At 34.7% G+C, this 16135-nt stretch overlaps 1 protein-coding gene across 13 annotated transcripts in view; it reads right to left on the reverse strand.

Moving 5' to 3' along the window:
• The window catches only part of BIRC6 (baculoviral IAP repeat containing 6), a 223923-nt gene that overhangs the window by 45994 nt on the left and 161794 nt on the right, over nt 1–16135 (reverse strand). For all 13 annotated transcript variants that reach the window (XM_045054708.1, XM_019827703.3, XM_045054705.1 and 10 more), the window contains 2 exons: nt 14732–14896; nt 13681–13849 (listed from right to left, as the gene is read on the reverse strand). In XM_045054708.1, the coding sequence (XP_044910643.1) occupies nt 13681–13849; nt 14732–14896 (334 nt within the window). The remainder of the gene's footprint in view (nt 1–13680; nt 13850–14731; nt 14897–16135) is intronic.

The raw sequence follows: 16135 nt of genomic DNA on the forward strand, positions 1-16135 counted from the left end.
TGATTGAAAAAAAATGCTTTTTAATGTTTATTTTTGAGAGAGAGAGAGAAAGAGCGAGAGAGCAAGTGAGCATGAGTGGAGGAGAGGCAGAGAGGAAGACAATGAATCTGAAGCAGGCTCAGCTCTGAGCTGTCAGCACAGAGCCTGATGTGAAGCTCGAACTCACAAACTGCGAGATCATGACCTAGGCTGAAGTCAGACGCTTAACCAACTGAGCCACCTAGGCACCCCAGGGCACAATGATTTTTTTAAATAATAATTATTAAATGGTTATAAGTTACAAAAAAACAGGAAAAACCACAAAATAAGAAACCACCTGTCCATTATAAGAATAATGCCGAGGCCAGCTCAGCATGCTAAAACTCAATAAAAAGGAGTCGGGAAAAAAGATATGACAAATTTGCAAGCACATGTATGACTGTTAATTAAAATTTTTTTAAATCTAAAAATAAACGGGAATAGAGAAAATAAAACAGCTCTTTTAAGTAAATGAAACATGGTATTTCCTTTTATTCAAATGACATTTCATTCAATTAAGTTAGCAATGGGAAGGGACAACTGAGAATCTTAAATTATGAAAATAAAATATATTCTCTTCAAATGAGAAATGGAAGCAAAAGCTGTGGAGACAAGGTAATAAGCAACGGACAATGAGATTGAGAATCGTTTTAACAGTGTGAGACATAAAACTCTGGGTCCGATTTACAAAGAACTTTAAATTTCATTACTGTATCATTTCTTATGTATTTTGCTCTTAAAACGTCAAGTTTTTGTATGTTTGCTTTTTTCCTGATCATAATTAGTTACATAAACAAGTGCGTTAATTTTAATGTCAAATTCTAAGAGATATTAACATATCCGGCAATCTACACTTATGTCTGGAACTTAGAACATGGTTATTAATTAATAACTCATTTTGTATTATTTGTGTTTTTTAAAAAAAGATTTATTTCTGAATATGGCCAGAGAGGAGAAAACTAAGGAAAAGCTAATTTATGTTCATGTTTTTTTGGTATGCACTTTTAAAACTAACATGGATGGATAGTCAGTGAACAAAGGAGTCAATAAATGTAACAAACTCTTAATGAAAACTTTCTTGTTAAAATACAAAACAAAGCAGGGCGTCTGGGTGGCTCAGTCGGTTTAAGCATCCGACTTCGACTCAGGTCATGATCTCACAGTTCGTGAATTCCAGCCCTGCATCAGGTGAGCTCAAGCCCCACTCCAGGCTCCAGACTCTCTCTCCCTCTCTCTCTGAACTTTGTGGGATTCTCTCTCTCTCTCACTCCCTCCCTCTCTGCCTCTTGCTTACTCGTATGCTTTGTCTCTCAAAAGATAAATGAATAAATTAAAAAATAAGCTAAAATGAAAAAAATAAAATTAAAATTAAAAAAATTACTTAAAAAACTATAACACAAAGCAACTGTTTCCATCTTGAATTCCTTAGTCCCATTTCTGTCAATAAGAGCTTCATCAGAAAACCTTAGATTATCTTTATACTTTGCTCCTTTTTACCTGCATACTTCACTGTTATTAAAGGATTAAATATGACCAGCTGACAAAGAAAGAGCAGGGGCACAACGCTGTTATGCAACACCACGTCTGCAAAAGTGGCTTACAGCTCCATCATTATTCATAAAGTGCCAAGTGCATGTTCAATGTTACTGCTTATTACTAAACAAAGTCACTATCCTTCTGATGCTCGGAAGTTCCCTGGTTGCTGAATTATGCAATGCTTAAAAAGTACCTTGGAGTTGACAACTACAGATAGAGGTGTGTGACATTACTATAATTATTCCGGTAAGAGAAATTTTCTAATTTGAAAGTAGTGACTAGTACAAGATATAAAAACAGAATTCTCATTTTCTGTATTTGAAATCACATTTCAACACAGAAAAGGATGTTCAAATAGCTGAAAAGAAACAGAAGAGTTTTAAGATTCATCAGACAGAAAATTCATAAGTAGTCACCATTTTTGTGAAGCACCATTCAGCATGTATAAAAGCCAAAAGAAACATGGAACACGTTTACCATTTGATTACTACTGGTAGAGGCTATCAATTTATACCAAACAGTTACAGTGAAATTTACATGGATTACTACTGGAGAAGACCCCTCCCCCTGGATGCAATGAAAACATCTGTCATCTTGAGTATGAAGCCCATCCAGGCTCTGCTCACTTTTCTTTCCTTGAGTACAAGCGGAAGCTCTCCACGAAGAGAAAAAATCCATTCATCACCACTGTGGACTATGCAGGATATCTGATAATACTTTATCCCTGATGCAATGTAGAGTAAGGAACACATCTCTTTTTATTATTTTAAAAATCTGACATTTAGTACCTTCATTATTTTAGGCTAAAATATGCAGTGATTATATACACATATCAGACCAACTGACTGCAATTCACATGTATGTCAGCTTAGCTAGATATAGATAGAATATCTGAAAATAAAATTTAGAGTTACTAAATATAGAACATATATAAACGGCAGATCTAATGTTTACCTTTTCATTATATTTTCTTATCCTATCGAACTGTTGATAATAGATTAGAAGTTCTACTAAAATATATTCATTTTCTATCATTTTCCATCATGTTAACAGAATAAAATAGAAATGCACCCTGAAAAATTATGCAAAGATAACAAGTATAGTAAATTTATTTACTATTTCTGTACATGTTGGAAGGAATCTTTCCTAGAGGTTTCACAATTTTCTTTTTTTTCGAGACCAAGAGATGTTCTGGGAAAATGAGTACTTTTGTCATCATTACAGCAGAAGACGTTAAGAAGCAAGAAAAGAAAGAAGAAAAAGAAGAGCCTATCTCGGCCATATTAGGCATCATGGGACAATAGTTCATCTCTTGGTAATTGTTCTTGTTTTATTTCTATACCACACTCTGATGATCTTTTTCATGGGGCTGCATTCAAGACCAAAGCCAGCTCTAGTAAGAATGATTTCTAAGAATATCCTTTAAAAGTCCATTTCCAGAGAACTATGACACACATTCCAGGGTAAATGCCTTGTTCTAAGCGTGGCAATGACTACGGACGACCAAGATTTACTGCCAGAAAACATACATGACTTGACAATATAAACAAGACACAAAAGCAAAAATGCCATAGACATTTTTTCTCAACGTACATGTTGAATATATTGTTTATAATCAAATTGCATTTAAATATGTTTTCTTTAAGCTCCTACCTATCTACCTAATATAGGAAAGGGAAATTTAGTCAGTATGGAAAGACCAAGAAAATGTAAAGCAAAATAAAGATTTATTCAGCATAAATAAACACAATATTTTCAAAATCACTATCTTCCTCTGGATTTATATTTAATATCCCAAAAGAAATGCATACTTTAAAATGATTTTTTGGTCGTTAAGCAATTCTAACTGTAAGATTACATAGAAAATGAACACTACGTAAGAAAAGTATCTTGTTTTTTTCTGATGAGTCATCAGCACATGCTGACTTTATTTCTCTGATGAATTTCAGTAACAACAAAAACAAAATAGACACCTAAAATGTGCAAAAACTTCAACTCAATTGAATAAAATATTTGTTTACAGAGTGTTAATTTAAGCGAACTCAAAACTAATGTGAAAACTAAATACATTCATTATTCAAATATTTAATTTTATTTAACATTTTTTTAAATGCTTATTTTTGAGAGAGAGTGCAAGCTAGAGAGGCAAAGAGAGAGAAGCGGACAGAGGACCCGAGGCATTCTCTGTGCTGACAGCAGACAGCCCAATGCAGGGCTCCAACTCACAAACTGTGAGATCATGACCTGAGGCAAAGTCTGATGCTCAATCAAATGAGCCGCCCAGGTGTCTTTCAAATATTTAATTTTCATTAAGGAATTTATCCACTTACTTTGCCTAATCTGACACATAAAATCATCCTATATATTTCAAGGAAATATCATACAGAAAGAATCAGAGATCTTTAAATTATTTCTCTGTAAATTATAAATCCTTTTAGTAATTAAATACTGATTTTTAATCTATAATTATTTGCAATTAATAACCATACAAAGTAATGTGGGTAATGTTCATATCTTAAAAGACAATCACTGGGAATGCAAGCTGGTGCAGCCACTCTGGAAAACAGTATGGAGGTTCCTCAGAAACTAAAAAAAGAACTACCCTATGACCGAGCAATTGCACTACTAGGCATTTATCCACAGGATACAGGTGTGCTATTTTGAAGGGACACATGCACCCCAATGTTTATAGCAGCATTATCAACAACAGCCAAAGTATGGAAAGAGCCCAAATGTCCATCGATGGATGAATGAATAGAGAAGATGTGGTGTGTGTATACACACACACACACACACACACACACACACAATGGAGTATTACTGGGCAATCAAAAAGAAGGAAATCTTGCCATTTGCAACTACATGGATGGAACTGGAGGGTATTATGCTAAGTGAAATTAGTCAGAGAAAGACAAAAATCATATGACTTCACTCATATGAGGACTTTAAGAGACAAAACAGATGAACATAAGGGAAGGGAAACAAAAATAAAAACAGGGAGGGGGACAAAACAGAAGAGACTCATAAATATCGAGAACAAACTGAGGGTTACTGGAGGGGTAGTGGGAGGGGGGATGGGCTAAATGGGTAAGGGGCATTAAAAAATCTATTCCTGAAATCATTGTTTCACTATATGCTAACTAATTTGGATCTAAATTTTAAAAAATAAAAAATAAAATTAAAAAAAAGAATTTTATATTGATACATATTAAAATGATAATATTTGGGATACATTGGGTTAAATAGGATACATTAAAAAATAAAAAAATAAAATAAAAAAGATAATTACATAACAAATATATTATGCTTGGCAAACTAATTACATTTTTTTAGTAGTGATCTGGTAATTTGACTTTTACAGTTAAAGTCCTTCCCAACTAAAACTATATTTTCTCCTCTAAAAGATCAAGTTGTAGAAATTATATTTGAGCAAAACATAGTTAAAAACAAATGCTGAGGGGGCACCTGGGTGGCTCAGTCAGGCATCCGACTTTGGCTCAAGTCACAATCTCGCGGTTCATTGATTCGAGCCCTGCACCAGGCTCTGTGCTGACAGCTCAGAGCCTGGAGCCTGCTCTGGAATTAGTGTCTCCCTATCTCTCTCTGTCCCTCCCCTGTTCATGCTCTGTCTCTCTGTCTCTCAAAAATAAATAAATGTTGGGAAGCCTAGGTGGCTCAGTTGGTTAAGCGTCCGACTTTGGCTCAGGTCATGATCTCATGGTTCGTAGGTTTGAGCCCCGCATCAGGCTCTGTGTTGACAGCCTGGAGCCTGCTTTGGATTCTGTGTCTCCCTCTCTCTCTCTGCCCTTCTCCCTTTTGCGCTGTCTCTCTCAAAAAATAAATACATGTTAAAAAAATTTTTTTAAATACATAAATGTTAACAAAACAAAATGCTGAAATAAACACTGGGTACAGTAAAGTAAGAGAAAGAATTTTTTCACCCAGAATTCTCACTAAAATGTAACTCAATAAATAAACTGAAAACTATTCTTTGATATTACTGCATATTTATAAACAAAACATGCCTTTGCAATCAAGATGCTTGCAAATGAGGGGCACCTGGTGGCTCAGTAGATTAAGTGTCCAACTCTTGATTTCAGCTCAGGTCATGATCTCACGGTTTGTGAGACAACCTCACGATGGGAGCTCTGTCAGCACAGAGCCTGCTTGGGATTCTCTCTCTCTCTCTCTCTCTCTCTCTCTCTCTTTCTCTCTCTCTCTCTCTCCAAAGCCCCCTACCGTCCCTTCCCTGTTCTTGCACGCATGTGCTTGCTCTCTCTAATAAACTTAAAAAAAATTTTTTTAGAAAGTTACTTGCAAATGAAAATTACTAAAAGAGTATCTTAAGTGAGCTCACAGCATGAAAACTATTTGTCCATTAACAAACAATTAGAAGGTGTTTTACTGCATAGCTATGAATTTGATATAAGTAACACTATCATATATAAGTGCTATAACAGAAACATCAATGGACTTCATACAAATACTTTGATAAAAGTAACTTTTGCATATAATAATTCATACACAATATTTCCTCTCCCTTGCAGTTTTCCAATTATTTAATTTATTGAATTCATACTCCTCAACTGAGCCTTAGCCAACAAATTATTTTGGGGATTCATGTCAACCCTAGAAATGCTGAATGCTGGCTTAAGTCGGCAGTTAAGCCAGCCAGTAGACAAAAAGAATGAAATACAGAGAAACCCACATCAAAGTATCAAAGATTTTTGGCATAGGATCAAAGTATGTATGTTTCTTACACAAATCAGGAAGGGCTCTACCCAGCTGGAAGGGCATTCTACTGGGGAAATACGTATGTATATGATATATTTTATAGTTTCTCAATGTAAACCTAATTAATTGATTGTTTTAGTCAATTCCTTTTTTATGGCGTCTTTAAAAAAAGTATTCTAAATTTGTTATATAAACATCCAGTTTGTGTAATATTGAATTATGTAATGGCAATAGAGGCATAAATAAATTTGGAAACAAACAACTTTTAACAGGTTTACAATTTAACTATTGAGAAGAGAAATATACATATACAAGTTGAGTTGTTTATAAAAGAACTAGAGAGTTATGTTTAATTTGGCAAGTGGTTAGGTGGATTCATTAAGAAAGTTTATACTATAACAGCACTACAATGTGAGAAGTGAAAATATAAGCATTAGGTACACTGGCAACTAACAGGAAGGAAGGATCGCTTTACTGTGGTTGATCAAGTAAGGTATCTCTGCAGTGTTGCAGATATTTTATCCTTACAAACCGGTACAAATCAGATCAGTTGGGAATCCATTTAAAGTTTAATTAAAGCAACCCCATCTCCCCCTTTAAAATTACCAGTACAATTATTTAACAGAGAGAGTGATGTATTCTACACCAAAGATATTTGCATATAGGATGCCTCTGACAAAGATGAGAATTCCAGATAAAGGGAACTAACATTTGTTGATGAACGCTTATGTGCAAGACACACTGAGTGGACAATAACATGATCAAAACCTTGGCATTCTGTACTCTTTTACCAAGAATGAAATTGGTAGAGGGGTGCTTGCGTGGCTCATTCAGTTAAGTGTCTGACTTCGGCTCAGGTCATGATCTTGCGGCTCGGGAGTTTGAGCCCCGCGTCGGGCTCTGTGCTGTCAGTTCAGAGCCTGGAGCCTGCTTCGGATTCTGTGTCTCCCTCTCTCTCTGCCCTTCCTCTGCTTGCATACACTCTCTTTCTCTCAAAACATAAGCAAACATTAGAAAAAATTAAAAGAAAAAAAAAGAATGAAATGGTAGACAGGTCCTGAAAGTATCTTGTTTTTGTAGAAAATAGATACACTAAATATAGGCAAGCATTCCAGATTTTATTTTGTACTCCTCAGCTAATTTTCAAGAAAACTAGGGCCATATTATAACAGTTTGGGATTAAAAACCAAATGGCATGCAATTCTACTTAGCAGAAGTATCTTAAAATTTTTACCCGTTTCTGACAGACTGTTTATTAAAAGAGTGCAAAGAAATGGCATACACAACACAACTCAAAAGCTTCAAGTAAACTATTACAAAGAAAACTATAAGTAAGGATATAAAGTTAAGTATTATGTGTCATAATGGCTCAATAATTTCTACTTATTTGTTCTCAGACAAGTTGTATCAACAAAGTAACTTTTTACGAATGATAAAATTGCATACTTTCTATTGATAAACTATTATCTTTTCTCAGTACAACACTAATGTAATATTCAAGCTCTTAAACAATAGGCCCTCCTGAATTTACTGCCCTGAAGACCAGAAAGATGGATAGGGGAAAAAAGGAAAAAAAAAAAAAAAAGGAAAGATGGGTACACTTCCAATTGTACATTTACTTTGAATTAACTTTATAGTAATAACTTTGGGTTTTAAAAAACGTGGTCATATTTAAATTAAGACATTTGCCATAACAAGAAAATTAACTTTATTTTCAACTAGTATACTCATGAGATTAAACTTAAGTCCTCACTTTCTGAGAAATATAACAAAAGATAAGACACGATAAGAACCTAAACACATAATTCCAGTGTGAGGAAAATCAGATGGTTTAATACAGCTTGCACTAATGGGTTTTGTTCCACTATAGGTAGTTATGGAACCAGCAAACCAACGCTGTGAAAATGACAAAATTTTCATATTAGTATATACCATCACTTAGCTAAGACAAACAGCCCAACTGGTACCTTATAATGTTCCCAAAAGAAAGTCCTGTACTTGTTTTCTCATTTCTACCTTCCTCTAACCTATCATGTGTATTCATTTCTCTTTTCCATACTGAAAAATCCACTTATGGCTTTCCTTCAGATTTGAAAATTTTTGAGTTTGGTAATAGCCATATTACTGCTAAAGAGTTAAACCCGGGCAACTGACTAAATGTCTCTGGATTTCATTTTTCTCATTTGTCCCTTCCTAGTCTGTATATTGGCAGGGAATGAACAGGAAAACTCAAGTTTCCCTTTCTGAAATTGTATTTACCTCCATGCTATGAAACCAGCACTAAAATGGTACAGATTTTATGATACTGATAAAGGATTTTTTTTTTTTTTTTTTTTTTACAGAGAGAGAAAAAAGAGTATGAGTGGGAGAGGGATGGGGGAGGGGGGAGGAAAAGGGGGGAGGGAGGGAGGGAGACAGAGAGAGAATATGAATCTTAAGCAGGCTTAACGCTCAGTGCAGAGCCTGATGTAGGGCTACACCCTATGACTCTGGGATCATGACCTGAGCTAAAGTGAAGAGTCAGATGTATAACCAACTGAGCCACCCAGGCATCCCTGATTGTTCCATTACATTAATGGCAAGTAAGTTAATATTCTCAGTGATGTTTTCTGAAAATAGGAGAATGTCATTTCCCAAAATGGTATCAAGATGAGGTGAGGGTGAGGTACCCTAAAGGAACATTCTACATTCATACTTTTTTTTTTTTTTAAACCAAATATTGCTAGCAATGAAACAGGATCTCCATCTAGTGGCCAGTAGGGTAACTGCATGCTTATTGAATAGCATAGTTAACCGTGGCTTGAGGAAAAAAAAGATCCTTGTTTACAAGGCAGCTTTCAAAATAACATGGCTATAACCAATAGAATGTTGACAAAGAAAAGTTAAAATGAACACATTCTTTATACAAGGATTTTCCTATCTACCTAACTACTTTCTCTAATGGTTTTTACCATTCCTATGAAAACTGATACTTGAGTTCAAACATGTAATTCACTTATTTGTTTCAATTACCCACCTTCAGCTCTGGCTTCAAATTTACTGTTTTATAATTTTTCCAGCAACTCTCTTGATTACAGACTAAGCTTACTGAATTAAATTCTTTCAAGAAAAATTTAAAAATACATACACAATACTGTTTTGATACATATAGTTGGCCAAAAGAGAGGTATATTACTGGGTTAATCTAATGTACAAAAGCAAGTAAGAACACTAATATATTTCTTTATTTTATTAGCATAAAAAGAACTATTATTTAAGCTTCAAATATACATATCTATCTTAAATAACTGAAACCATCCCATAATATCTGAGAAATCTGATCACCAAACCAGACACTTCAAAAATTTTGTCATTCTTTCACTTATAAACAGGCTTCTACTTTTTGTGCCCCACCCATTTTCAGGCCAACACAGAAAGACTAATATATGAAAAGTGTATAGTAACAAAACTACTATTAGGTTACTAAAAATTCCTCCTGGGGGGAGCCTAGGTGGCTCACTCGGTTAAGCGTCTGACCTCAGCTCAGGTAATAATCTCATGGTTCATGAGTTCGAGCCCTGCATCAGGCTCTGCACTGCCGGCTCAGAGCCTGGAGCCTGCTTTGGATTCTGTCTCCCTCTCCCTCTCCCTCCCCGTGTCTCTCTCCACCCACCCCCCTGCTTGCATACACACGTGTGCGCGTGCTCACTCGCTCTCAAAAATAAATAAAACACTAAACATACACATTCATAAGCGTATCCAGTAATTAAAAAAAAATTTTTTTTCAATGTTTATTTATTTTGGGACAGAGAGAGACAGAGCATGAACGGGGGAGGGGCAGAGAGAGAGGGAGACACAGAATCGGAAACAGGCTCCAGGCTCTGAGCCATCAGCCCAGAGCCTGACGCAGGGCTCGAACTCACGGACCGCGAGATCGTGACCTGGCTGAAGTCGGACGCTTAACCGACTGCGCCACCCAGGCGCCCCTAAATTTTACAAATCAATATAAAAATAACACACTGGATAAATAATACAAAGCCATATTATGCTACAAGTTAAAGTGTTGTTTGAAAATCACTTATTGTAAATGTAACAGATGTAATGACTAAACGTAATCAGTACCTATCTCTGGAGAATGGGATCAGTGTCTCAGTTACAGAACTGTTAGAAGGTCAGTAACGGAAAAAAGGGTGTCCTTTTCTCCAAGGAATCAGTATGCACTCTTTATGCTGGTAATGATTTTACAACGGACAGTACTCTCTTTTCACCTGTGATGCAAAGATGTTCACAGCTAAAGTGAAGATCAATTATGTGCAATTTCTGTTTATCAGTATGGCTAGCATATTGTTATTCACTTAAAATTTTTGGCCAATTTTTAAACTTCCACCAAAATAAAACAGACTTACAAATAACCTGCTACATAACAAGCCTTCTAATATAAGAACTTTAAGGCATTATTAAAAGACACAAGTGGACTCTGGTATTCATAGCACTCTTTAATAGTCATTAAGAAGAAAAGTTCATGGGGCGCCTGGGTGGCTCAGTCGGTTGAGCGCCCGACTTCGGCCCAGGTCATGATCTCACACCCGTGAGTTCGAGCCCCGCGTCGGGCTCTGTGCTGACAGCTCAGAGCCTGGAGCCTGCTTCTGCTTCTGTGTCTCCCTCTCTCTCTGACCCTCCCGCATTCATGCTCTCTCTCTGTCTCAAAAGTAAATAAACGTTAAAAAAAAAAAAAAAATTAAAAAAAAAATTTCTAAGAAGAAAAGTTCAGAGATTTCAAAGTATCTGACGTATACATTAGGAGTCAGAAAAGAAGGACAAAAACGAGGTTGTAAAGGGGTAAGAAACCACATTCAATACTTAATGGCAGGCCAATGAAAGTAGGGCATGAACTGCTGTATGTCTTGTCTTGCTCGCCGATTGTTTCCCAACATGTAACAGAAAGGAAATGTGTACTACTTTACCAGAGTTCTCAAGACAGCCTATTTCATTATGCTTGCTTGTGTTTTTGTATATTATCTGCTAGCGATGCAAGCAAACCATCCCTTGAATATAATGTCTCAAATGAAATTATCAGCACCTCTCCCACAAACACCAACAAATGGCCTGTACTCTGTAAAAAATGTCAGTATTATGAAAGACAAAGCAAAGCTTGGAATGGTTTTTTACCCTATCCCACCACCCAAACTTGCCAATATTCTTCTTTTTTTTTTTTTAAGTTTATTTATTTATTTTTGAGAGTGCAAGAGTGTGTGAGCAGGGGAGGAGCAGAGAGAGGGAGAGAGAATCCTAAGCAGGGCCCATGCTGTCAGCACAGAGCCTAACTGGCTTGAGCTCATGAACCGTGAGATCACAACCTGAGCCAAAATTAAGAGTCTGTTGCTTCACTGACTGAGCCACCCAGGCATCCCACCAAAAATAATATTCTATAGGCAAGTGACAAAACTGGAAATTGGACTAGGTAATCTGTTCAGATTTTAAAATGCTACTTAAAAACTAACATTTTAAGCAAAATTAATGATTATATAAATAACATATTTACTGATATAATACTAAAGTATTTTTTTCCTGAAAATCAATTCATATTTAGAATATTCTAAATGAGCATACTTTTCTCACAGTCTAAAGATCAGAATATATCCCAAACGTGACAGTAATTTTCTCTGATCATTTAAAACATCGTTTAAAAGGTGTATTACCAAATTATCTGATCTATTTAACTAAGTCACTTTATAGCAATTAATTGATCTTAAAGTATTATTCCAAAATCATTTTTGTTACCACATTCAAATATAAATGTACCAATTCCAGTTATACCAATGGACAAGGTACCAGGTTCGAGCACATAATTCTAAAACTAGGGCTAAAACAAAATCATTTTATAGGGAAAAAGTCATAAAGGAAAGGTCAAATTCTGATCTGTCACATTAAACTTATAAAATAGTTCCAAGATACAGCATCTAAGTCTCCGTAATGGCATATGGTTAACAAAATCACGGTTTATTTATTAACATATATACTTACCAGAAAGTGCACCTTACATGAATACATTACTTTAAACAGTAAAAGTAGATAATACTGGATTTCCTTTTTGACCCTGATCCATAAACATAAAAGCTCAGTATTATACAAAGACTGAATTATAGAACAAGATAAATTTTAAAATTTTTGAGAGGATATACATTTTAAAAGTGAAAGGACTAATTAAATAATATTTTAATAATGTGGAAAGAGATAAAGAAAAACCTTATCCCACTCTACTCAATTTCTCTACACAACCCAATGTTAAATTTCAGCACCAATATCTAAAATAGTTAAGTGTTTATACCTCTAAATATTTTACTTAATCAAAAAAATACACTGTGTACCTGATACCTACTTTTTAAAAACACCAAATTAATGTATCAAACATGTCAATGTAAAAGAAAACTCAATCTAAATAATGTATCATCTCAATATTTTTATGAAGTTTAAGGCAGATTAGAGAACTGTGTTTAGAAGCCCAATAATCTCCATAATGGTAGAAAATAGGGGCAGGTACCCCTTTACAAATACAAGTAGCTTTTCCATCTCCAACTGTGCATTAAAAAGATTTATTCCCATCATTTTCCTCACCTATTCTTCCTTAATAATCTAAGTATATGTGTAAATGTCTATTTTCATAACAATATGATTAAAGAAAGGCATAGGTAAGAAGAACAGATACTAAAAGTTCCTGGTGAAAGGGAAGCGATGTTAATTAACTTGTTTTTCTTGGCACTATCTGTAAACAAAACACATCCTTCTATTATTATTTAGGAAAAGAATACATTTCTCAGAAGATACTTTCATAACTACTTAGGAAATAAACTAGTTTCAATGATCAGCTGCATACTGGCAAAGTAAGTACCCACAGTACTTCTATTAGTGAATTTATGAAATTAGTAGTCTTATTATCAAGTACCTATGGGACTAAAATAATTTATACATGTCTTGAAATTACCATCATCCGAAATTTTATAGTGTTTGAGAAAAACATTAAAATTATTAAAATGCATAGAAGTTCAACCATATTTATATATAATATATAATATTTAGCTCAGAATATTATCAAGAAGCTACTAGCCTTTGCCCATTATTTATAGTTATACATTATTTGTAAAAAAAAAAAAAAAAAAAAAAAGTACATTCACAGGTTAAAACAAAGAGATAATGAAAACTTTCATTTTGTGTTTCAGGACAGATGACAACACAGGTAACCCAATTAGAATCCCCAAAAAACAACTAAGTGTTTCCACAATAATTTTTAAGAAATAAATCCGTTAATCTCATGCCTACAGATACTGGGGAAGGATAATACCAAATACTCCAACGGAACCTCATTATTTTAATAGATAATAAAGTAAACAAAGGACTAATGACAATGTGACTTACCTGAATCATTTCGCAGATAAGATGACATAGCTGGGATGAGACAAGACTGACTGAGAAGCTCCAGAAGTACAGAAGGAAGGGCGTTACTGTTCTGTACTCTACTCTCATGAGATGACTGAGCTTCCCCATTTACTGCTCCACTCATGGGATTTATGTAACTTGCAAGAACCTAAAAATAAAAATTAGAGGGTTTAAATTGGATTTTAGCTCCACATACTTTAAAAGCCCGCATTTGGTTAGATATTCAGTCTAAGTACCAAGAGTTTATATTTTCAAGTCAGTCAACGTCTTTGTTTCAAAAACAAGACTTGTTTCCCTCAGATTTTTCAAGAGAAGGGTGTGTTCTGCACTATGTTACACTGTATATAGCTAGACATACAGAAAAAAATCCACCTAACAAGACAAACTTAAAAAAATTAGCAACAATTCTGGTATTATTTATATTACTGAATAGATTCCGTGTACAGTTTGACAGTGATCTTAAAACTTTGTACTAGAATGAGCCCATCATTCTAGAATTATAGAAAATAATGCTCAAAAACTTGGCCCATTTTAGTCAATTAGTTGATGCAGGGACTAAAGCTATTATTTAAGCACCTGCCCTTCCCAATGGTGCTGTGGGACTTTCCATACTAGTGCAACTTGCCTGATTCTAGAAGAGTCCTAAAACAATGTGAGGAAAGAATAAAAGAATAAATAAACATTTAAACATATATATTTAAAAAAGAGAGTCCAGATATAGCATTTTAGAAGAGAAGATGACTGGAAGAAGGTAGATATGGTATATTTTCCAGTTATTGGATAATTTCGTCCTTGTCACTTTCCTCTCAGTGAAAAAGCTAATTGAGATGGAAGAAATTTAGAGTTACAAGGAGGGAAGAATAAATAATCTTTGTCCAGAGGTATTTAAATGTACTAAGAGCAAGGAGCATAATATATTTTATAACAGTAGCTGAGGATGAGTTGGATAGTCATCAATACTTAAAAATCAACACAAATATAAAAAAAAATTTAACTATTATCACTGACAATATCAACTTTGTAAATATACCTGCAGAAGACAGGTAACATGTTCCTCTTCCAGCCTCTGTTTAGTTAAGGCTTGTTCCACATCCCATCCAGAAGCCGTAGAACCTGTTCCAAAGCCAGTCCCTTTTGCCCAATACAGCTGTTGTTCTTCTGTTGATGTAGGGTTATGAGAGCTCGATACCTGTGGCTTGTAACAAAAAATGAAAATTTCTTACTATTTGATTTTATTTATCCTCACAAATATTTATAAGTATCAACATAAATAATTTAGCTGTTATAAGAGAACAGCTGAAGTCTCCTTAAAAAAAGTAAACAAAGGATTAATTATGTGACCCACCACTTTCATTCCTAGGTATATAACCAAAGAAATAAAAACTGACACTCAAACAAATACAGGTCCATGTGTTTTCATAGCAAGACTATTCATGATAGCCAAAAAGCCAAAACAGCACAAATGCCCACCATGAATGCATAAACAACTGTGATATATACATACATTAAAATTATTCAGCCATAAGAAGTAATGAAGTACTGATATATGCTACTTTGTAAATGAACGTCAAAAACATGCTATGTCAAAGATGACAGACACAAAGGGTAACATACTGTACAATTTTATTCATATGAAATACCCAGAGTAGGTAAATACAGAGAGATGGAACACATGGTAGCTACCAGGGGTTAAGGGAAGGGGGAAAATGCTTATACTTAAGAATACATAAATAAAGGGGCACCTGCGTGATTCAGTCAGTTAAGCGTCCGACTTTGGCTCAGGTCACAATCTCATGGTTTGTGAGTTTGAGCCCCGCATCGGGCTCTGTGCTGACAGCTCAGAGCCTGGAGCCTGCTTTGGATTCTGTGTCTCCTTCTCTCTCTGACCCTCTCCTGCTCGTGCATTAATATTTAATAAATATTTAAAAAATCTTTTAAACAAAAACATATAAAAAATTTAAAATATCAGTAAAAGAGGGGGTAAAGACTTATAGTCAATGACACAAAATTAGATAGAGAAAACAGTGAAAGGAATAGGTACATGAGCCAGCTCCCTTAGGATGAATCTAGTTAAAGCATATCTTTAATTCTTTAACTGTGTCATATGTCTTTAATCGCAGTAAGATTCCTCATACTTCTAGAAGGAACAATTTTCAATTTCTTTCTTACTGAGAATGTGATGTGTAGAAAAAATCTTTTGGGAATAGGGGACATACTAAAAAAGTGAATGGTAGAGAGAGGAAAAATGACTTAGAACCACTGGTTTTATTAACATAACCTCAAACTCTGTAAAGGTCAATTCTTCATTATTATTTTTGTGCAATGTAAAATTAATTATATAACAAGAATCCTCTTTTTAAAGAATTTTCATTAAATATAATACACGATGTACCCTCAAAACATTTGCAAGTATTGGTTTCAAGGGTAATTTAAA

This window comes from Felis catus, chromosome A3, assembly GCF_018350175.1.
Source record: "Felis catus isolate Fca126 chromosome A3, F.catus_Fca126_mat1.0, whole genome shotgun sequence".
NCBI classification, from domain to species: Eukaryota; Metazoa; Chordata; class Mammalia; order Carnivora; family Felidae; genus Felis; species Felis catus.